General features: G+C 41.1%; 1 protein-coding gene across 2 annotated transcripts in view; it reads right to left on the bottom strand.

The window, feature by feature from the left end:
• ABCC2 (ATP binding cassette subfamily C member 2) overlaps positions 1 to 13,347 on the bottom strand; it is a 49,781-nt gene extending 36,434 nt beyond the window's left edge. Inside the window, exons 1-7 of one of the 2 annotated variants that reach the window (XM_081158928.1) lie at positions 13,181 to 13,337; positions 11,491 to 11,664; positions 4,049 to 4,174; positions 2,561 to 2,695; positions 2,252 to 2,359; positions 1,751 to 1,806; positions 320 to 551 (exon numbers count right to left, since the gene is read on the bottom strand). In XM_081158928.1, the coding sequence (XP_081015054.1) occupies positions 320 to 551; positions 1,751 to 1,806; positions 2,252 to 2,359; positions 2,561 to 2,695; positions 4,049 to 4,174; positions 11,491 to 11,664; positions 13,181 to 13,213 (864 nt within the window). In that variant the 5' untranslated portion in view covers positions 13,214 to 13,337. Of the gene's footprint in view, positions 1 to 319; positions 552 to 1,750; positions 1,807 to 2,251; positions 2,360 to 2,560; positions 2,696 to 4,048; positions 4,175 to 11,490; positions 11,665 to 13,180 lie in introns of both variants that reach the window. The other variant, XM_081158929.1, reaches the window with a different exon arrangement.
• Between the last annotated feature and the right edge of the window lie 10,053 nt (positions 13,348 to 23,400).

Here is a 23,400-nt window from a genome sequence, read left to right as displayed (position 1 = left end):
TGAATGAACTGCTCACGCTAAATTCCACCACGGTACAAATTCTAGTAATGCTAAGGTATTATTTTGTTTTATCTTTCTATTTCAAAAACCATTTTATTATAGAAAACTTCAATATATCTAAAAGGAGAGCAAATAGTACATTACACCCCTATGTATACATCACTAAGGTATTATTAGTATTGTGAATACGAGCAATAACCTAAAATATACTGCAAAGTATAAAGTGATGTAAAAAATGTGAGGACAGAATCACCAGGCACTGATGTCCTCTTGCCTGAGACACACAGCACATTCGAACAGACCCTCATGGGAAAGTTACCAGGACAAGGACATCTTGGCTCTGACTCTGGTTCTTGCTCAGACCATGCAGCCTGGTCCCAGAGTCCCTCTGGGCTTTCTGCCGCCGTCGCTGATATGCCCTCCTGGCCTTCGGCAGCTCCCTTGCCATGTGTGTCTCGAATTTGCTGACTAGTGTCTTGGTTTTACTCTGCTCATCAACATCCCAGACATCTTCGATGGTCAGAGGTTGCTTGTAGCCTTTCAGAACAATGCTGGAATAAGAATGACCCAGAGGCTGAGACCCTACAGGCTGGGTCAGAGGCTGTCTCCTGGTGCCTCTATCAAAACCTGTCTCCTAGTTCTAGGATGGAGGGACAGAAGAGTGAGACTTGTCCTTTGCTCCATTACCCCATCTTCTGACCCTTTGATCTTGACAGAAGAGTGGCTCAAGAAGAAGAAAGGGAACTGGTGGGGGTAATGGCAGGTGGTGGAAGACAAGAGAAGAGAAGGAGAGGGGCACTACTGAATTAAGAGCCAAAAGAACATCATCTCCCCTGCTCCTGCTCCTTCCTCCTCAAACACTGGCTGCCTCTCTGCTGCTCTGGCATCTCCTGGGGGGCCCTCCACGACGCCCTTAAGGAGCTGAGCAGACCTGGAGGCCACCTCCATATTGGCTCTCTAGCGCAGAGCTCCTCAACCTAGGATTTGAGAAAATGGATGAAGGATAAATCATGTCTTTATTTTCAACAGCTTCTAACTGATATTTAGCCTTTCCTTCTGATATGAACAAAGGCAACCAACCAGAGTTGTAAGAATGTGGACCTGGGCCTTTGTCCCTGGGAGAAATCGCAGGCGTTTTCATGGCCCATTTACACTCATCACTACTGTGAAGCTATGCTCGGTATTAGACCCATCACCAGATCTTGTTATTTAATGCATTAATAAAGAAGCACTTGTCTTACTACATCACACAACTGGTTCTTTAAAAACTATTTAGGTAACTATATTTCAGTATATTTGTTTCCCTTTGTAACCCTATGCTTTTTGTTTAATATTATCAGAGTGTTACCAGACAAAAGGGTCTGTGGAACCACAAAGGACAAGAATGCCTGCTCCAGATCCTCTGGGAGCCCAGGCCAACAATTCACCCCTGACCCCCCAAGCTTGTGGCCCACAGTTGCCCCACGTTCCCCTGTTCCTATTCTACTTCCTCCTTCTCTTACAGCCTTTCCTTTTCTCCAGGGAACCCCCAGGCTACCAAGAGCAAGTCTCCTTCCATATTCTCCTCAGCATCCAGTCTGCCCCATGAAGGGACTGAACTAAATTGGTCTGTAAGTTTTAACATCCACCAGCTATAAGAAGAGGAGAAACAGAGGCCACAGGAGGCATTTTGAAAAATTAAGATTTCCATCACTTTCAGAAAAGTAAGGAGGTGGGGATAGACATAACCCATTCTCCAGACATTTCCTACCTGTCATACCAACTAAAGGTAATTTTACTCAGAAATGAAGCCGTGAGTGATGGATTCTGCAAAACACACAAAAAAAATCAGAAAATAAATCAATTGGAAACAGGAACTCCATGGGACTCTAAAATCAGAAACTGATATGATGCTGTTCTAGAAACTAGATATGATTCCTAAGTAGGCTGCTCAACATATATTTATTTGGAGACCCTAAGGCCCAGTTGAATGATAACCAGACCTTTTGACATAGATGTATGGATTAATTGTCTATGCTAAAGACTGGAGGGTCAATGTCATAGTCAATATTTCCATACTCTAGTCGCCTTCTGTTTCCTTATGTCATAAAATGGTCTATACTACTGTATTCTGGGCTCGGGGGGCCTCCATGAGACCTAGACATCTTGGGGGACCTGTATGAGACCTGGACACCTAGACCTGGATGCCTCATATTTGTCAAGGTGCCATTCATTTGAGTAATCTATTAGGTGGGTCAATTTCTCATCTCACATCTGCAGAGTCATCTTTTTCCGAAAATGCTGAAAGGACCAGGATCAGGATCTGGAACGCATAGCCAATGAAGAACAGGCAGGAGTGGGCGAGGCTGGAATCGTTGCCCTATGGGAAAACAAAAAACAAAGAGAAAATGAGCCTTTTATCCAAATTAAGTCTAAACAGCCCACATATGTCAATATTTATGATTAAAGCCTATATCAAAAGCCCTAAATACAATTCTATCCTGAGGCTCAACTTGCTTTGGCTTCAACTGAAAAGCTGCCTAGCAGTTTCTCCTCATGTGACCCTCTGTGTCCTCCTGACCTTTAAGAGCATCCGGATCAGGGTCTGAAATTGGAAAGTGCCACAGAGTACTGAGAGAATCCAGAATAGGGACAGGAACCAGGAGTCCTTCTGCACACACCATCGCCTGCTGTGCTGGATCAGCAAAACCAGGAGCTAGAAAGACATTCACATCAAGTTCTGAAAAATATTGTCACTAACCAAGGACAAGAGGCAAAAAGGATGTCAGAAAACAAAGGAAGAAAGGAGGCCTCCAAGAGAAGATTGTTGTACTTAACCTGGCCACCCAGAAAGCATACAAATGCCGAATTGTAGATTTCCTCCCTGACACCATCCAAATTTCTCTTTTCAGGGCCTCCATGCTCTTTTTGGAACCCCCTTCTGCACCCCATCTGTATTCACCACACTTGAGTGGGGATTTAGCAAAGAAGGGTCACCATTTGCATTTTAATGGAGTTACTTTGGGAGCCAAAAAAAACTTTTCAAGACCCAAGGAAATTAACTTCAGGCACTATAATAGGTGGTGGAGGCAGATTCTGCTGGATACTATTTTCTGATAGTATCACAGACTAAGCAGCTAATAAGAACAACTTCCCCTGTAACATCTCACTTAGGTATAATTAATTAAATGTTTGTCTCCTAAACTCAGTAAACAGATATTCTGGGGTGGAGGGCATGATTTATACCTGTGCTAGTTAACCAATATTCTGGGGGGTGGGGGGAAACATGATTTGTAGCAGTTGCCAATTTCTGTGGGAGCACTGTGGTGGGTTTCAAGTTCCAGCATGATGTCGCTAGATGCAGGACTGGGAAGAGACGCACACAGTCAGCTCTGAGCCGGCCGCAGCACAGCCTAGCCCCTTCTTTGTTTGTTCAAAGCAGTGCTAACAAACAATATGCCTGCAGGGGTGAGGCAGGCCATGTCACTGAGTGAAGTGTGGGAGACTGCACTGAGAAAAGCCGGGTCTAATGGAGGAAACTGCTACTCAGTCCTAGCTGACCATTGCCCATAGTTGCCAGACATTCTGATTTTTCAAGAAAGACTGGAAATCCAAATAGTTATGAGGCATCTTCTTCTTTTAAAATGATGGCATCTAGTTTCTGTCATCAAATTTATACAAACAATTCTAGACATAGTAATCCATTGATTATGATCTACAGTCGATCAATTTAAAAGTAATATTTACAGCATTTAAGAAAATTCTTTTATATCAGTTAACCTGAATTTCACATGTGATCCTTAGGTGGCAAGATATGAGAGCATAAGATACATATCTTAGTCATTAAAGCTAGCTCTTACCCTAAGAAGAAGGCTCTATAAACCAGTGTTCAAAAGAAAACGAAAAGCTAAAATTTGTTTCGCCCATTATAATCAAGCTTTGCCTCATCACAGGTTCCTTGAAAAAGGTAGATGACATTGGACTTGATTTCATTCCACAAGAGTAAATTTCAGTTGGATGACTTTGAATAGAGATAAGATAAACAGGGCAGGAGTGGCGATGGCCTTACCCATGTGCCCAGGTAGAGGCTTGGGTTGGTATATCTAACGGCAGGGACTGCGGCTTGTCCAGAGTCTTCCGTGAGGACAAGGGCCAGCTCTATGGCTGCTAGAATGAGAAGAAACCCAACAAGCACCTGAGAAGGAAAAAAGACCACTGTTAGGAGGATGTCATTCTTTAGAATGCACGGTTCCAGGAACAGACGGCAAAAATGGTAGGCAAAGAGTAGAATACAAATGGATAATTTAAAGAAAAGGAAACACGAAAGGCTTTTAAACATAGGAAAGGATGTTTAACCTCACTTGCAATAAGAGTGCAATTTCAAATTATGACATACCATTTTTCTTAACGACTAGCAAATATCAACAAGTTTGATAATAAAAAGTTGGTGAAAGAAAAAAACCTCAATGGAAGGGAATTTATACTATCTATAAAAATTTGGAGTCCACATATGCTTAACCCAGTAATTTCATTTCTGGGAGTTCATCCTACAGACATACTCATATGTACGAAGCTATTTATTGCAGCATTGCTTATGATGGTGGAAGATCAGAAACCGCCTACATTTCTATTATTAGGGCACGTAAATTATGATATGTCCAAATAACAGCATCTCAAGTAGCCAATAAAAAGAGAGAAGCAGATCATCATGTGCCAAATAGAAAAATCTTCAAGACACAGAAGAGTATACATGTGACATTAACATTTGTGTGAAAAAGCATCTGTAGGTAGCTATTTGTACAAGCGAGTTATCTCTGGGACTGGTATTGATGGTTGCCAACTCAAACAGGAATGAGTGACTAGACTATCATGTACTTTTTCATATCTTTTAAATTTTGTAACCCTCTGTAAATTATCTATTAAAAAGATAAAAAGTGCCCAGCCAGGTGTGGCTCAGCAGTTGAGCATGGACCTAGGACCCAGGAGATCACGTTTCGATTCCTGAATATTTTCATCACTCCAAATGAAACCTGTACCTATTAAGTTGTAATACCCTATTCCCCTCCCACCTCGCCTCCAGCCCCTGGGAACTCTAGATCTGCTTTCTGTCTCTATGAATTTGCTTATCCAGGACATTTTTTATACTTGGAATTATGCAGTATGTAACCTCAAGGGTCTGACTTATTTCATTGAGCATATGGTTTTTCAAGGTTTTATACATGTAGCATGAATCAGTAGTTAATTTTTAAACTTGTTTTTATTGTAGTAGAATACACATAAGGTAAAATTAACCATTTTAGAGTATACAATTCAGTGGCATTAAATATATTCATAATGTTGGATAGTCACCACTGTCTAGCTCCAGGACCTTCTCGTCACCTGAAGTGGGAATCTTTTCCCCATTAAACAGTCACTTCTCATTCCCCCCTTCCCCTCTCCCCTGGCAAACCACACATCTGCTTCTGGTCTCTATATATGCCTAGTCTGGATAGTTCATATATAAATGCAATCATACAATACGTGGCCTTTTGTGTCTGGCTTTTTTCATTTAGCATTATGTTTTCAAGGTTCATCCAGGTTGTAGCTTGTATCAATATTTCATTCCTTTTTTATGGCTGAATAATATGCCATTGTATGGGTATACCGTATTTCATTTATCTATTCATTGGTTGATGGACATCTGGGCTATTTCTATGTTTTGTCTATTTTGAATAATGGTGTTAGGAACATTTGTGTACAAGTTTTTGGGTTTTCAGTTTTCTCAGGTGTATACTTAGGAGTAGAAGTGCTGATTCATTTGGTAACTGTGCAAACTCTACATTTTGAGGAACTGACAAACTGTTTTCCAAAGTGGCCGCAACCTCTTATGTTCCTGCCAGCAATGTGCGTTTCTAACACAATGGTCCCTCCTTTTCCTTTGCTTTCCTTGTTTTCTGTTACCTGGGGTCAATCATAGTCCGAAAAGAGTAAACAGAAAGTTCCGGAAATAAACAATTCACAAGTTTTAAATTATGTGCTGTTCTGAGTAGTGTGGTGAAATCTCTCCCCACCCAGCTCCCTCCCGCCCGGGTGGGCAGCGCCCCTCTGTCTCCATGCTGTTCCCACTACCCACCCGTTAGCCACTTAGTAGCCGCCTGGGCCGTCAGATTGACTGTCTAGTATTGGAGCGAGCGCTTGTGGAGAGTTGCCCTTATTTTACTTAATAACGGCCCCCAGTGCAAGAGTGGCGATGCTGGGAGTTCAGATGTGCCAAAGAGAAGCCACGCAGTTTATGTGTGGGTCTGAAAAAACACAGTGTATCCAGCGTTCAATACTATCTGCCATTTTAGGCATCCACTGGGGGGTCTTATCCCCGAGGGTCACCTACCCACCTGAGGATAAGGGGGGCCTACTGTACTCATCCCCACCAATACTTCTTATTCCCACCTTGCTGATTGTCGTTGCCCTCGGTGTGAAGTGGTACCTCATTGTGGGGTTTTTGTTTTTGTTTTTAATATATCTTTATTGATTTCAGAGAGAGGAAGGGAGAGGGAGGGAGAGAGAGAAACATCAATGATGAGAGAGTCATTGATCGGCCACCTCCTGCACGCCCCCGACTGGGGATGGAGCCCGTAGCCAGGGCATGTGCCCTGACCGGGAATCGAACCGAGATCTCCTGGATCACAGGTCAATGCTCAACTGCTGAGCCACATCAGTTGGCAGAAAAGGATTTTTAATTATTTTAACATTAATGTTGTATGAGAGATTTGAGAAGACATTGCATCCATTAAAAGGTTGCTGTGTGTGTGTGTTTAAGAGGTATACTTAAAAATTCAGAAGAATTTTTAGAAGTCAAACCTGTGATTGCTAAAAATAAAAGCTCTTTAGGATGACAGGAAGAAAAAATTGGAGAAATCTTTCAGAATATAGGAGAAAAGCTAAAAAGAAATTTTAAAAAGAGAGAAGTTGAGAAGGAGAATCAATTCAGAGTCCAACATCCACCTAAAAGAAGTCCTGGAGACATGGAATTTCAAAATTGGAGGGGGGAAAGTGAAAGGAGTAATACATGAAAATTTCTCAGAGATAAGAAAGGCATGAGTGCTTAGGCTGAGCGTGTAGAACCCATTGAATGAAAAAAGACCCATGTAACAGGCTCTCATGAAATCAGGGCATCAAGAGCAAGGGGGATAAAAGCTTCTGGGGAGGGTGACAGGAAGCAGGAAAATCCTCATTCGGTAGCTCAGGTTGCTGTGGAGCAGTATAGGGACATCTTCAGAGTTCTAAAAAATCTCTTTTGAGCCTAGCATTCCATATTCAGATCGACATTTTCAGAAATGAGGACTTACAGACTTTATCTACTGTTGCACTTTCTGAAATTTTTATTTGAGGATGTTCTCCAGATCCAAGAAATTTGGGGGCTCTGATTCTTTCATCTTACACAAGTGGTATCAAGATGTAGAGTTTAAAATCAAAGGCAGATTGTTTTTAGGTATAAAGGTAACCAACAGAAGAACTGAAAATAATCGTGCGAAATTAAAAGACTGCGAGAAAGAGGAGGAGAGAAAAAGGAAGCTGGGAGTTGGCTCAATGAGAGCAGAAATTATATCTATCTATCTATCTATCTATCTATCTATCTATCTATCTATCTATCTATCTATCTATCTATCATCTATCATCTATCTATCTATCTATCTATCTATCTATCTATCTATCTATCTATCTATGCATATATATATATATAAATTGATAGATCAAGAAATACAGGCATAAATACATTATTTGCAGATATGGAGGTAGCCATCAAAATAATTTTAGCCCGGCCGGGTGTGGCTCAGCAGTTGAGCGTCGACCTAGGATCCAGGTAATCGGGGTTCGATTCCCGGTCAGGGCACATGCCTGGGTTGCAGGCTCGATCCCCAGTCGGGGGCGTGCAGGAGGCAGCCGATCAATGACTTTCTCATCATTGATGTTTTCATCTCTCTCCCCCTCTCTTTTTCTCTCTCTGAAATCGATAAAGATATATTTAAAAAATAATAATTTTAAATGGAGGCCTGGACAATGGGACTGGGAGGTAGTGGGGTAAGAGACTCTTTCTTTTTTAAGAGAGTGAAAGGAAACATATCAAAATGTTAACAAGAGTATATCAGAGTGATACAATTTCCAATAGATTTCATTTTCTTCCTATTTCCCAAACTTTCTACAATAACCATGCATTATTTTTTATAAGAAACACGCACACACATAGCTTATTTAGGATCACGGATATCTTGTGGTTATTTAATGATTACCAAGCCCTTAATAGTCTTTGCCCTTGATCTCTGATTTATTGGAGGAACTTCAAGCATACATGGAATTTACTGAACTCAACTCCTAGGAGATACAATCACACTGGTATTAGGAAAGAAAGGAGAATGGTTTGGCCATATTTAATATCTCTCCATCTCTTCACAGTTCTCCTATCCCCAGCACTTTACTAGGTGCCCTGGTTGAACCTTCTACCCATTATAGAGAATATCCACTTCCACCACTTCTAGGCAGACAAACGTTTAACTTCAGTTTCAACATTTCAGGGACCATATCCCCCAACAGTTCATTCTATTATCCAAGAGCTGTTATTATTAGAAAGTTCTTTTGTATATTTATCCAAAGTTGACTTCCCTGGAACAACCTCCACCCACTTACCTTGATCTTGCTCTCTGAAACTTTTCAGAACAAGCTAGGTAATCTTCTACGTCCTACTTCTGCAAATACTTGAAGATGATTTCCATGACTCACTGGCTCAACACCAAGTTAATTTTTGCTGCACATCTTTCTCACACCCCAGCACCTTCACAACCTCCAGAACCAGATTCCTCTTTTGTTCCCCTAGGACTGTGAGCTCATTCATTCATTCATTTTGTAATTTAATTCACTCAACTACCTACTGTGCATCAGGTACTTTCCAGGAAGGACGCACCTTTACACAGATAAATTTGCAGAGTCTCTCACCAGCTGGGTCAAGCAAATAAACTTAGTTCAGATGGGGTAAACACTGCCTTAGTGACTAAACAAGAATGGCAGTAGCAGCTATTCAGGAGAGGGAGAGAGGAACAAACAGCCCAAAGGCAGGCAGACAAGGAAGCAGAGAAGTAAAATTTAAAAATCAAGTTGAGGAGTGAGTTAAGAAAGCCCTCGGAGAAGCGAAGTTCTACTTTGTGAGGAATTATACTTCTGACTTTTTTCAGAGAGGAGACTAATTATTTTGAAATTTTTAAGAAGAAGCTAATCCGTGTCCTCACTCTCAAGGCAGGGGACAAATAAATAAAGTATAAATTATAACTGGAGCCCCTGAGCAAGGCTGAGGGGATTATTAGCCACAGGGGGGGTCGAGGGGAACTAATACGTTGCTTTTCTTTTTCTCCATAGAAATCTGTGTTTATAAAAGTTAAACAGAATGTGATAGATTCAAACAGTGACTATTATTCAGCCATAAAAAGGAATGAAGTGCTGATAAATGCTACAAAATAGATGGACCTTGAAAGCCTATGCCAAGTGAAAGCCAATCATGAAAGACCACACAGGGTTCCGTTCCTATGGAATGTCTCAAATGGGGAAGCTACAGAGACAGAAAGGAGATTAGTGATGCTGATGCCTAAGGGGCGTGAGGAGACAGGGTGTTTCTTTTTGAGGGAATGAAAATGTTCTAAAATTGACAGGTGGTTGCGCCTATCTGTGATATACTTTAAAAAATAGAACTGTATTTAAATGGGAGGATTATATGGTAATGTGAATTATGTCTCAAGAAAGCTGTTTTTTAAAAGTTAATAGCTATGATTAGGATGAAATACTGATTTACTCATTACCCAGGGTTTCCTTGGACACTCCAGAAAATGGCAGAATCCCCCTAACCTGACGGACTGTAGAGAGCAAGAGCAGAGCGGGCTTTTTGGACACCTTTGACAGTCCAGGGTGGAGTCACTGCCGCCGTGACAGTTATGTCAAGGGCCATGCCAAGGCCGAGGTAATCGGGTGTAATGGGAAGGCCCTTAGGAGGGGTCAGGAATAGCCACAGAAGGGGCCCAAACACCCCAAACCACAAGCCTGGACACTTGGATAAGGACTCCGACTGGACACCGATGTGAGTGGGGCCTCGGCCCCTTGCAGGCTAGAACTCGGCGCTCCAACCAGCCGCCCCGCAACGCAGCTCGGCTGCCCACAGGCGGGCCTGGTGCCCCTGCAGCTCCTGGCCCGAGACTGACGCCCCTCTCCTCCTCTCCCCCTCTCCGAGTGTAACCTGCGTGTGACTGTTGGCCTGTTGAGGAGTCTTCCCCTAATAAACCGGGCATCGTGGAAAGATACAAACTTGTGCTATGACTCCTTTCAGGATCTCCCTTGCTCACGATGCTAACTCTGACCGAAAGCTGATTCATTCCCAAGGGTACTGAAGCATGTTGTTCAACGTTCAGAGTTTAAAACACTCTTGCCTCAACTCCTATTTCTAGAGTACATTTAATACCAACATTCAACAAATACCTACTGAGTGCTAGGTCCTGCACTGAGCGCTCAGGTCAACAGGGCGGACAGCGAGCCTGTCCCAGGCTCCCAGACACTGTGCTTTTCCTATCCAGAGCCCTACAAAAACCCCTACCGGCCCCATCTCAGTGTCAGTGCAAATCCCACTGCCTTCAGCCAAGTTCCTTTCTCCTTCCTTTTTGACTGCAGGTAGCCTGAGATCATTGTATGTGTATGTTCATAGGACTCTGGGTCTAATTTGCCTTTCTAAAGCCCTGTTTAAAGGTCAGGACAGATAGGGGTAAAAACTGGGGAAAAAAGACGGTGGATTTTCTGAGGTAGCAACCTCAGTTGAGGGTCGTGCATTTCCCACAAGACGCTCTCTGCATTAATCAGTGCAGCTGGCTGAGGGGCTCCTCTCCTCATTCCTTCCTGGCTCTCTCCTGCCAACAGTGTCCTTTCCATTATTTCCCTACTCAGGCATGTCACTGTGAGCACTCACCCTTCCTCCCTCTACTGTGAGTGACCATCTAGACTATGGAAGACTGTGGGGGAGTGAAAGCCCTATTTCAGATCCAAATTTGGGGGGATGAGTGATGATGGCTGATTGGCTGATTGGTGTAGAGGACATCATATAGTTCATTTTCACCTCATGCTAGGTGCCAACTGAATTACAGTCTCCTGATATATAAGAACAGCTGAAAGATAGGAAATCCCGTGTTCACTTCTCAAATATTGAAAAGACAATAACCATGCATTTGACTGAGTACCCATTATTGGTGTTTAGGGTGTCCACTATCCATAAGATTTCTGAGTCACTATTCTTTTACAAAAATCAAAGTCACCGTAACTAAAAGATGTAGCAAGGGACCAGTGAGGCACAGGGCAGGTGGAGAGAGGGACACTCAGAACATGGCTCTACCCGAGACAACAGCACCTGGGGAGGCTGGTTAAAGACAGGGAAGGAGACGCTTTAACTACCAAGAATATGTCTCTATGGTGCACCAAGGAATTAGTTAGAAAACACTGGGGTTCCCATACCTGCTTAGCAAGGTAGAGTTTGGTTATAGAAGATCTCTTCGCCCTGGATCTGTACACATGGAGAAGCTGCCAAGGGGCCAGGAGCCAAAGGAAGCCCAAGGGAATCCACACCAGAACAGTTTGCTCAAAACAGAGCGGCAGGTCCGCCTCCGGGTTATCCAGCAGCGAGGAGTTCTGGGGGAACCAAAATGTAAGGGTTGTTGGCTACATGTTTTTGAAGACAGAAGACCGGCCTTAGCGCACACCCTCCACCCAACCAGTTTCCAAACAATTTGAACTAAGTTCTATAGCTACATCCAGCCTGACCCTTTAAGTAGCTGTAGCTTTCTACTCATCTCCATTGATATAAAGTCGCTGGTTAATGACATTTAGTGACTTTTTTGGCCAAGACAACCTCTAAAGACCTTCCTTCCTGTGTTTCTCTCCCCCACCATTTATTCTGACTACACGTCACCCTGCATTTGCCAAGTTGTGGGAGGACAAGGGACCGCTCTCCTGTCCAAAGGGGAGTAGTTCCTTGGGATATAAAAGCTTCTTATTCTAGTCTTAGCACGGAATGAACTCGCCGGCAGGCACTCAAACGTGCAGGCAGACAGAATGCTCGTCACCCTACGACAGTTAGACTCCAGAGAGCTTATGCCAGGGCCCAAGGGCCCCTCCTCACCGAGGAGAAGCGGCCGACACTGGGGCAGAAGGCTCGCTCCCCGCACGTTCCCCTCTTGTCTTCGCGCCTGCAGTGAGAAGGGGCCTGCGAGCTGGGGGGCACTAGTTCTCTCTGAGTCACGTGAGGGTAGGTATCTTTAAATTGTTTTGAACAGGCTCTTTAAAGGAAATCTTGAGGTGCCCTGATGAAGATGATCTGCCAGGCAGTTCTCAGAGAGCCCTCCAGGGCCAGCTTATGAAGCCCCACCTTCCTGGCCTGGAGGCCTTGGGGCCCAGGTTCTTTCTAAGGTTGGGATGTGCTCCCCCTGTGCTCTGCTGTCTCATCCCTGCTCTTCTGATCTCTCCATAAGGATATCTGACTTTAGAATTAAAGAGACTTAGCTGAGATATTTAAAGTATGTTGACATTCTGGGTAATTCTGATGCTGCTGCCAGGAGTGCGCCAACCACACTTTCTCAATATCGCTAAAGCCAAGGTCCCTCCTCATCCTCTCTTCCGCTAAACCATTTGGGGCTCTTTTGCTCACCCTGTTTATCTTGAAATTCTCTGCTCTAATGTTTCAAAACATTGTCTCAGAGCTCATGAGGCCCAGATTTGCATCCCTGGCCTCAGCCCCTCGCCCGCATCACTAACCGCCAGGTCCTCCGGGACACAGCATTATTGTTTGGCATCAACCTGTCCCAACAGGGCTCAACCATGGGACTTCTCTTCTTCCTCCTACCCCACAAATTACACAGTTCCCACTCCCAACACTGATGCAATTGGAAGCCATTTCCCTATTTCTCTTTAGAGGGGCAATTTTGTAGATAGCCTGTCTAAGAAAAGAGTCCGGATACAATAACCCTATGTTATAAAATATATATATTACTCCTCCCACATAGAATGGCCTCTGGAGACATTCTGACGCCCTTCACCCTGAGCTTTAGACCAACTGCATGGCTATTTTTTCTGGTCCTTATTGGCAGCCACTCCAGGCTAACCTACCACTTGTTCTGAGTTTGAGAAGTGAATAAGTGTAATTTCTCACCCAAAAAGTAGAGTTGCAGAAGTTCTCCAGCATGATTCCTGGAGCTCCTTTGGAAGGAAGGCTCCCGTGTCACCGTGTGGTTTCTTATTTATTCTTTTCCTCGGAGAAGGTGGAAGGTGAGCAGTGATGTGTCATCTCCATGCTGATGTTAAAACTCAAGGCAGTTCTCCTGACCTTTCATCTTAACAATTTAATCGTTAACCTTGCTCGAAGGCATGTTTACAGGATCCCAGTGCATAGACATGTGACCAAGGAGACCAGGGGACAAGTAGGTTCAGCAGTTCACACAGGTATCAGAAGCCTCTGCAGGTGTGAGCATATCTTAAAGGAACTCCTGCAAGATGGCAGCAGGACTGAATGACAGAGCGGGGGTGGAGGACCCCTTCTCCTGAGGACATGGTCTAAAGAGAGGAGCATGGGTGGAGAAGTATGCACCCCTAAACATGCAGGTGCACTTCTGTTTAAGGCCTGAGAGTTCACAGAAATGGGAAATCTCCTACTCCCCTGGATTTTTAATTAAGAACACAGAACTTAAAATATGGTTAAAAATAGTGTAAACTTTGAAAAAGTCAGGTTATAAAATAGCATATTCAGCATGAACCTACACATACGTAATTTATGCAACAAAATGCTAAACTTAACTGTAGGATTGTGGGTGATTTTTTTCCTTTTTGCTTGCCCTTATTTTCTGATTTTTCCATAATTATTAGGTATTATTTATGTAATAATGTTTTTAAAGCAAATATTTGCACTGTGGTTAAAAAGCACACACATGACATGAAATTTACCATCCTGGCCATTTCTAAGTGAACAGGTCAGGAGTGCTAAATATATTCACATTGTTGCGCAGCCAATCTCCAGGGCTTTCTCATCTTGCAGAACTGAAACTCGATACCCATTAGACAACTCCTCATCAAGCCCTTTCCCTAGGAAAGCAAGTATTCTTTTACAATCAGGGCCTCCTAATGAGCAGCAGCCAGGCATGCTTGCCCGCATGCTAAAGCACAAACACCGTTAACCATTTCAGTCGTCAACACACACAAGAACTTCTACGTTCTGTGGGTATATACGGCTGTATCTAGAGATTAATAAGAAAGTAATGTATATTTTAATGTATACATACATAAATATATTCTAACGTATACTTAATACCTGGCCTAACTATTAGTTAATGTATACTTAATACCTCTGGTTACCTGAAATTCACAAATAATAAAAATATTTACCACTAGTACCAGTGGATATGTTCTGGATCATTAACATTGAATGATCTATAAATTTTATTAGGATATTTATTCAGTTATTGTCCAATGAGAGGATAACCATAGATGGACTTCCACACTTTTCTGTGTGCCTGTAACAGGGTTAAAATGATTTAGGCCTTGGGATAAAATCAGACCCAGGGTCAGATAGAAGCGTGATATCAGTATACTGGTTTTGGTACAGACCTCTGACCATACCAACTGAAACAAGCTGAAAAGATGACAATCATAAATTTTAAAAAATCCATCAGTGAAGAGAAAAAGAACCCTAAATGAACCAAACGAGGTTGATTTGGCTCCTGGGCCAAATCCAGCTAACCCCTGTTTTTGTCTGACCCTTGTTTTTACATTTTTAACTATAAAATGTGAAAAAGACGATACAACACAAACAGTCTTCCCATAAGCCCTCTTCAATTTTGCCTCTGGGCCCACAAAGCCCCAAATATTTACTATTTGATCTTTAAAGAAGTTTGCTAACCCTTAACCTACACTCCAGAAATGAAAAGACCTTATAAGACAAAATAGAGCCACAGCAGCTTTCATCTCTGCTTGAAACAGAGCAGGGAGGAGAAATCTACCATAAATGGGGTTCAGGACCAAGCAGCCTAATTTCTAACCAATCTTTCAGGACCATGTGTGGGGCTGTGGGGCTGGCAAAACAGAATCTAGAAGAGCCCCAGAAATAGACCGCACTGTCCCCAACTCTTTGTCACACTGGTCTTCACCAACTGCTGAGATTAGTACTACAAAATGGGAGGGCGCAGTCAGGAGAGCTGAGGGAAAACTCCCTAGGCACTCCACGCCTTCACCTATGGAAGGCTGAACAAGAGCGAACAGAACCCCCCGCGCAATTCCACCTTCACTGAGAGGAAGGCAGCCCCAATCCTTCTCGGAGGGCTACCGGCAGCAGCAGGCAGAAGGGGGCCAGACTCAGGATGAAGAGTTCTCCACAACACAGAGAATTTTGTCAAGAATTTCCCCACCTGAGTCCTACCGTCGGAACCAAGAGAAGTACGCTGCCTGAAGGTGCACCGGCCCGGCTTAGGTCCCGCAGGTCCCCAACTCACCTTTCCTGGCTCGCCTGGTGAGTAGTACAGAGAGCGATTGAGCTTTTTGGCTCTTACTAGCCAAGCTGTTTTTCGGATTTGCATTTATTCAATATTCTTCCCCTCTGGTGTCAGTGATGTGGGATTTTGTTGTCTGACCATTGGTGAGATTTCTGCCAGGTGGCATTCAACAGAAATCCATTCTGTGTCAGGTGGCAGATACCAGGAAATACTAGTTAACCTTGCTTGTTTGTTTTTGTCTGATTGCCTTGAAGGTCCTGGTGTTTCCTGGCATTTGTAAGTTTGAGAAGGTAATTTGTGCTTCTGATCAGAGATAGAATGCACTGTATATATTTGCTTGTACGGGCACCAATATGTGTTCCTGTAATTCTAAGTATCAGAGCTTTCTTCCTCCCTCTAAACGTCTAGATTTTTTTCATATTTACCCATTAGCTGTAAATATATGAAAAATGGAATTCCTGCACCAGGGATAATGGAAACATACAGTAGGTCTCTGTAGGAATGTTTGACTTTAATAAAGGAGCCTTAAAACAGACAGGAACAAAATCCTTAACATACAAGGGTCAACTTTTTTTCATTAGCATACTAAAGCCTCTAAGTGAACCCAAGGAACATCAAGCAAGACAGAAACATGAATCAAGTAGTGGTCCAATTATTTTCTCACATGATTATGTTTTTGTCTGTCTTTTAAGATTTTTCAGTTAATTTTTAGAGATAAAGGGAAGGAGAGGGGGAGAGAGAGAAACATCGATGTGAGAGTGGAGCATTGCTCAGCTGCCTCCTGCATGCTCCCTACCGGGGATCGAGCCTGCAACCCAGGCATGTGCCCTGACCAGGAATTGAACCAGCAACGTCTCAGTGCATGGGATGGTGCACAATCAACTGAGCCGCAGCAGCCAGGGCTATTCCCATTGCTCTTAATTTTTCCTTTTCCAATCACATCAGCCACCAGGCCCTTCCAGGGTCATATGATTGTTTTAAGGTGTCCTCCATAACTAGGTCAACTAAATTTAGACAAATTTGTTATGTTTACTTTCTAGTTCCTCAATAAGCACATTCTAAACTACTCTTATATAATCAAATGGTCTTCTCATACTTATCACATAAATGTATAAATGCATAAATAAAACCTGGATAAAAATAGGGTGCCAAATGTTTGTTAGAGATTTGCAATTGTCCTCATGCTTGTTGCCTTCTTCCACTGTTAAATATCTGGATAATTTAATGTTCGATGGCCATTATCCCAAGTCAACATCCAACTGGTGACATTTGCTCAAGAAGAGAATGAAATCCTCATGTCTGAGCCCATACTTTTAGGAGCTACTTTTGACCAAAGAGGGAAAATGAGAAATTCTGATGAGAGAAATTATTGGTACTAACCTGACTTACCTAAAGTGTGATGCTAATGGTCCACAGGCAGACACTTGATAGCTTATCATGCATGCTTCCAAGCCAAGCTCCGAAGGCTTTTCAGAAATATCTGACGTTGTTTTCCATGATCACCCAGCCAGCCTACTCAACACTGGCCTTCCCATACTTTGCCTCTTTGATGCCCTCCAGCGAATCAGCTTCATCAAGAAAAACCCTTTCTTTTCCCAGACTGTATGCTTTCCTCATTTCCGGTCTCTTGTAAATCCTGGTTTTGCTGTTGTGTGTTGACAACAGTACAACAACAATTTCCCTCACGTATAAAATAACTTGCATACAGACATCTAACTAAATACCTGGGCTAGTCTTTGACAATGATGTCAGTCTTCTACTTCTACTTAGCAGCTGCAAGAGGATTTGTTGACTGGGTTTGTCTGGCAAGTAGTTGTAAGAGCAAATTGGCTGTGCTTGGAAATGTTCGTTGGGACTGAAGAGAGCACCTAGTGAGTGGTATGGTGTGAGTGGGGTCATTTTTAAAAATAAGATGTAAGCCCCCTGCGATGTCTACTGCAAATAAGAGGAATGAAAAGTGACCGATAAGAATTATAGTCATGTTTTAAGACAAGCAAGATTCGTACTTGTTTGTGCTTAAAACATTCTGAGCAGCCAAAAAAGGAGAAGGTGAAGGATCTAAATAGTCATTAAAACTAATGTTTTGGTTGTAGAATATGTACTTACATGAATAATAACTAAGAACTTCCCCCAAATTAATGTCAGACCCCAAAGAGCAGATCCAGACACCTTATAGAACACCAAGCAGGATAAATGCCAAAAAAAAAAATAACAAATACAAAAATTGCACCTAGTCATAGCATATTTAAATTGCAGAAAATCAAAGATAAAGAAAAAATCCTGAAAGAAGCCAGAGGAAAAATTATCTATAGAGGGGCAAAGGTAAGAATTACATCTGACTTCTCCTTAGAGAGCATGCAAGCAAGAAGAGAGTGGAGTAAAATATTTAAAGTGTTGAGAGAGAAAAAACAACCACCTAGAATTCTGTACCCTGCAAAATTATCCTTTAAAAATGAAGGAGAAATAAAAGCTTTGTCAAACAAAAACTGAGGGAATTTGTTGCCAGTAAACCTGCTATGCAAGAATTGTTTTTAAAAAGTTCTTTAAAGGGAAGGAAAATTATAAAGGTTAGAAACTTGGATCTACATAAAGAAAGGAAGAGTATTGGAGAAGGAACTAGTAAAGGTAAAATAAAAATCTTCTTATTCTTAATTGATCTAACGTAAAAGTTTGTTCAAAATAATAGTAGCATCAATACATTCAATTTCATTTATGCATAAGTGAAATGAGTGACAGCAAAGAGACAGATTGGAGGGAGAAATTAGGATTATTTTAAGGTACTCACACTACCTGTGAAGTAGTATAGTGTTATTTGAAAGTGGACTTGGATTGGTTGTAAATGTATATTGCCAACTGTAGGGAAACGACTACCAAAAAAAAAGTATAACTGATACATTAAGAAAGGTGTGGAAATGGAATCATGTAAAATGCTCAATTAAAACCACGAAGGACAGAAATAAAGTGGAATACAAAAGTAGAAACAAAGAACAGGGGCAATAAAAGTGAAACGATAACAAATATTCTATGTATCAATCCAATTATATCAATAATCACTTTAAATATCAGTGGTCTAAATACACCAACTAAAAGACAGAGACTGTCAGAGTAGATAAAAAATGAGACCTGACTGTATGATGTCTACAAGAAACCCACTTTATTTTTAAATATAAAGACTCATGCAAATTATATTTTAATTATAAACTCATAGATTAAAAGTAAATTAATGGATATATATATATCCATTATATGTATATATATAACTTGGACTATTTATTAGTGTGTATATATATATATATATCTCATACTAATACTTATCAAAAGAAAGGGGAAATAGCTGTATTAATTACAGGCAGAATGGACTTCAGACCAAGGAAAATTATCAGAGATAAAGAGGACATTACATAATGATAAAAGGTCAATTCTTCATGAAGACATAACAATCCTGCTCCCTCATATAACTTAAATGCATATTACTAAGTGAAAGAAACCAATCTGAAAAGGCTACATACTGGATGATTCAAACTATATGACATTCTGGGGGGAGGGGAGGGGACTATGGAGACCATAAAAGAATCAGTGGTTGCCAAAACACCACCGAAGGAGAAGAATGAAGTTGGATGACTAACACTACCTGATTCAAGACTTACTATAAAGCTACAATAATAAAGATAGTGTGGTATTGATGAAAGAATAGAGAAAGAGATCAATGGAACAGAGCAGAGAGCCCAGAAATAGACCCACATAAACACAGTTAACTGATCTTTGACAAAGGCACAAAGGCAATACAATGGAGGAAGGACAGTATTTTTTTTTTTTTTTTTAAATATATCTTTATTGATTTCAGAGAGAGGAAGGGAGAGGGAGAGAGAGAGAGAGAAACATCAATGATGAGAGTCATTGATCTGCTGCAGCCCGCAACCGGGGCATGTGCCCTGACCAGGAAACGAACCCTGATCGCCTGGATCCTAGGCCGATGCTCAACTGCTGAGCCACGCCCGGCTGGGCAAAAAGACAGTATTTTTAATATATGGTGTCAGCTGTGGCCCCTGTGGGTCAGCTGGCTGGGCATCATCCCATGCACCGAAAGATTGCTGGTTCGATTCCTGGTCAGGGCACATGCCTGGATTTTGGGCTTACCCCCCGGTGGGGGATGTGCCGGAGGCAGCAGATTGATGTTTTTCTTTCTCTCTCCTCTCTTCCTCTCTCTCTAAATAAAATCAATAAAAATATATTTAAATATATATATATGGTGTTAGAACAACTGGACATCCACATGTGAAAAATGAATCTATACATAGACCTTACACCCTTCACAAATATTAATTCAAAATGGATCATAGACCTAAATGTGAAACACAAAGCTATAAAATAACAACGGAAAAAATCTAGATGACCTCGGGTTTGGCAATGACTTTTTAGATATAACATCAAAGGCATGATCCATGAAAGAAAAAAAAGAATTGATGAACCTGATTTCATTAAAATTAAAATTTTCTGCCCTATAAAAGACACTGTCAAAACAATGAAAACTCAAACCACATATTGGGAGAAAATATTTGCAAAAGACATATCTGGTAAAGGACTGCTGTCCAAAAATATACAAAAGACTCTTAATACTCAACAATAAGACAATGAACTACCCAATTAAAAAGTGGACCAAAGACCTTAATAAACACCTCAGCAAAGAAGATATAAAGATGGCAAATAAGCATATGAAAAGATATTCCACTTCATATGTCATCAGGACGATGCAAATTAAAACAAGAGACTACTACACCCCTATTAGAAAGACCAAAACCCACCACACCGACGCCACCAAATGCTGACAAGGATGTGGGACAGCAGGAACTCATTCATTGCTGGTGGGATTGCAAAATGGTACAGCCACCTTGGAAGGAAGTTTGGCAGTTTCTTACAAAACTAAACAATTATGTCCTTACCATGCGATCTAGTAAGCACACTTCTCTTTTTTATGGAGAAGTGTCATCTTATTTTATTATTACGAGTGTAAGCATTTGATGCCAAAGAAATGAAGGTAATTTTACAAACTCAGAATTTTTGCAAGTCCATGAAATTTCCATTTTATTATACAGTTTTATATCACACTAATTAAAATTCATTTCTCTACAGCTACTTCAACATCGCTCCCTTGGAATTATTTCAGTCACCCGTAACCTGTGACTTTACCAGGCTTTGAATCTAAAACAAACATAAAATTTTAAATTATTAACTTTTAGATGAAAGGGTTAAGAAATAAAGTCATTAGATGATGATGTGGTTGTTCATGTCCAACAAGACACTGCACTGAAATGTGTCTTTTGATACAGCAGCTATAAATTAAAACCTTCAAAAAACAAGGGCAGAGCTCATAAAAACCTTCAGAAGGAAAGGAGAATGTTTGGGACCATTTTGGATTTTGTATGTGTGTGGCAGTTTTTAAGTCAGTAGTTTTTAAAATCAGCACATTTTATTAAAAACAACTTGACCAAAAATCTGTCAAGAATTTGGGACCCATTAAAACAAAGTTTAATGAGAAAAAATGTAAAGAAAAACCAATCTTTTTATTGTTACCACTTAAATCTGGATGTCTACTTTAAGATATTGCACAAGAAAAGAAAACTGTTTTTAGGTCTATTTGTAATCATTAACTAAAAGCATACAACTGTGGTCATCTTGAACATTGAACTTTTGTAGATTTTCCAAAGTTATTGAAATTCAACCACTTATTAACATTTGCTTACTAAGTAGAAATGTTACAACGTATTTTCCCTGAGTCATTGTGATCAAACATTCCTTCCTACTGAATTATTTTTGTGCAATCAATTATTTATAGCACACACACATTGAACCATTAATAAGAGATTTTAAAGACAATTAAGAAGAGACTTAGGAGCAATTATTTTACATAAGACCAGCAGAGCTAAGGTCAGGATCCAGGTTTCCTGACTCTTGTACATTTTTGCAGCCTTTCTTAGTGGTCTTTAAATATCCATAACATTTCAAAGGGGGGAATTCACAGAACACCTCATCCAATAGAACAGGATCATCCCTGAAAACCTGCATATATTCGACATATTCGGATCACATTTTCAGGGCACTAGGAGAGCCTGTGATTTAAAGAAATCCTATGGTGTATCCTTATGTAAAGGGAATCATCATAGTAGTTTGTCTTTTGTGTAAATATTATGCGCATTAAATCATAAAATCTTCAAGATTTTCTAATCAGACCTTTCCCCCAGAGCATATATTCTTTCTCCAGTGTTCAATTTTCTTAACCTTTCTGAACCTCAGTTTCCTAATTGGTAAAATAGGAATAAAAATACCTACGTCATAGGATTATTGTGAGGATTGAATGAGACAAAGACTTTAGGGTGCCTAACACAGAAATATATTCTTTTTTTAAGAAACCTATGAGAGGTTAACATATAATAGATGCCCAGTAAATGTGAGCTCTCTTAATGCCTATCAGTCATTGACAAAGATGCCGAAGGTGCTGAAGCTACTGCAGACCCTTTTGGAATATGGGTAGAGATCTTCGTCAGGTCACATCATTCTTTTAATTTCTTCAGATACACAGGGTGTCGCCCAAAAAATATATACAGACTTTACAGCTGATAGTTCAATTGATGTTTCTTTTCAGATTTAACCCACTGGAATTAATCATTACTGAAAGTGTGTATACATTTTTGGGGGACACCTTGGATATAGTTCTTCAAACAACTAAAGGCCTTGCTGAGTTCAGGATACACTATACCAGCTGCCAATGTAATAATCACATCAAAAAAGGATATTAAATTAGGTTGCCTGGTTTGTTATTTTTTTTAAAATTTATCTTTATTGTTGAAAGTATTACAGATGTCCCCCTTTTCCCCCAATGACCCCACCCCCCACCCCGTATCCACCCCACCACCTGGTTTGTTCTTAAAGTACTCATTCTGGTTCTTAATGATCATCTTTCTTTCAAAACTCCAACAATGTCCTTCATTTAGCAAACCTTTCCAGTGATTGTCAGATTTTATTTGATTTTCAGCACCTTTCTATTAAAAAAATCAAGGCACTTGCCCCATCCAGTCTTTTGATACTTTTCCTATTCTCAGTGATTCAAAAAGACTTCAGATAACGGTTCTACAATTACCTCCATTAGTTCTTTCAGAACCTGTTTTGGGCTGCAGAAACTTCTCTGACGTTTATTCCACCATTGCTGATGTATACTGAAAAAGTAAAGTCTCCAAAGCTCCTGCTCTCCCTTGCCCAAGGAATAATAAATATTGACAGTTCACTTGAATCAATACATATTATTTGAACATATACATATAAATATACAAATTTATGTCAAAATGGAGTCATACATACTGTTCTGCCAGTTGCATTTGCTTTTTTTAAAAAATAGAATACATTGTAGAACAGTTTTAGGTTCCCGGCAAAATTGAACAGAGATTTCTCATATACTCCTGCACCCACACATGCACAGCCTCTCCTGTTATCGACTTAATCAACATTCCCCAACAGAGTGGTACATTTGTTACAATACATTCACGCATCATTATCACCCACTGGCTGCAGGTTACATTTATAGTCACTCTCGGTGTTGTACATTCTATACCCATCACAGTATCACATGGAGTTGTTTCCCTGCCCTAAAAATTCTCCCTCCCGCCCGGCCGGGTGTGGCTCAGCAGCTGAGCATCAACCTAGGATCCAGGAGATCATGGTTCGATTCCCAGTCAGGGCACACGCCCAGGTTGTGAGCTCCATCCCCAGCCGGGGGTGTGCAGGAGGCAGCCGATCAATGGCTCTCTCTCATTCATGTTTCTATCTCTCTCTCCTTCTATTTTCCTCTCTCTGAAATCAATCAATCAATCAATAAAAAGGCAGTTGGGATTTTGCTAGG

The sequence above is a fragment of the Miniopterus schreibersii genome (assembly GCF_964146895.1).
Source record: "Miniopterus schreibersii genome assembly, chromosome: 14".
NCBI classification, from domain to species: domain Eukaryota; kingdom Metazoa; phylum Chordata; class Mammalia; order Chiroptera; family Miniopteridae; genus Miniopterus; species Miniopterus schreibersii.
The sequence above is the reverse complement of the archived record's forward strand: the minus strand, read 5'-3'. Positions and strand labels throughout refer to the sequence as shown.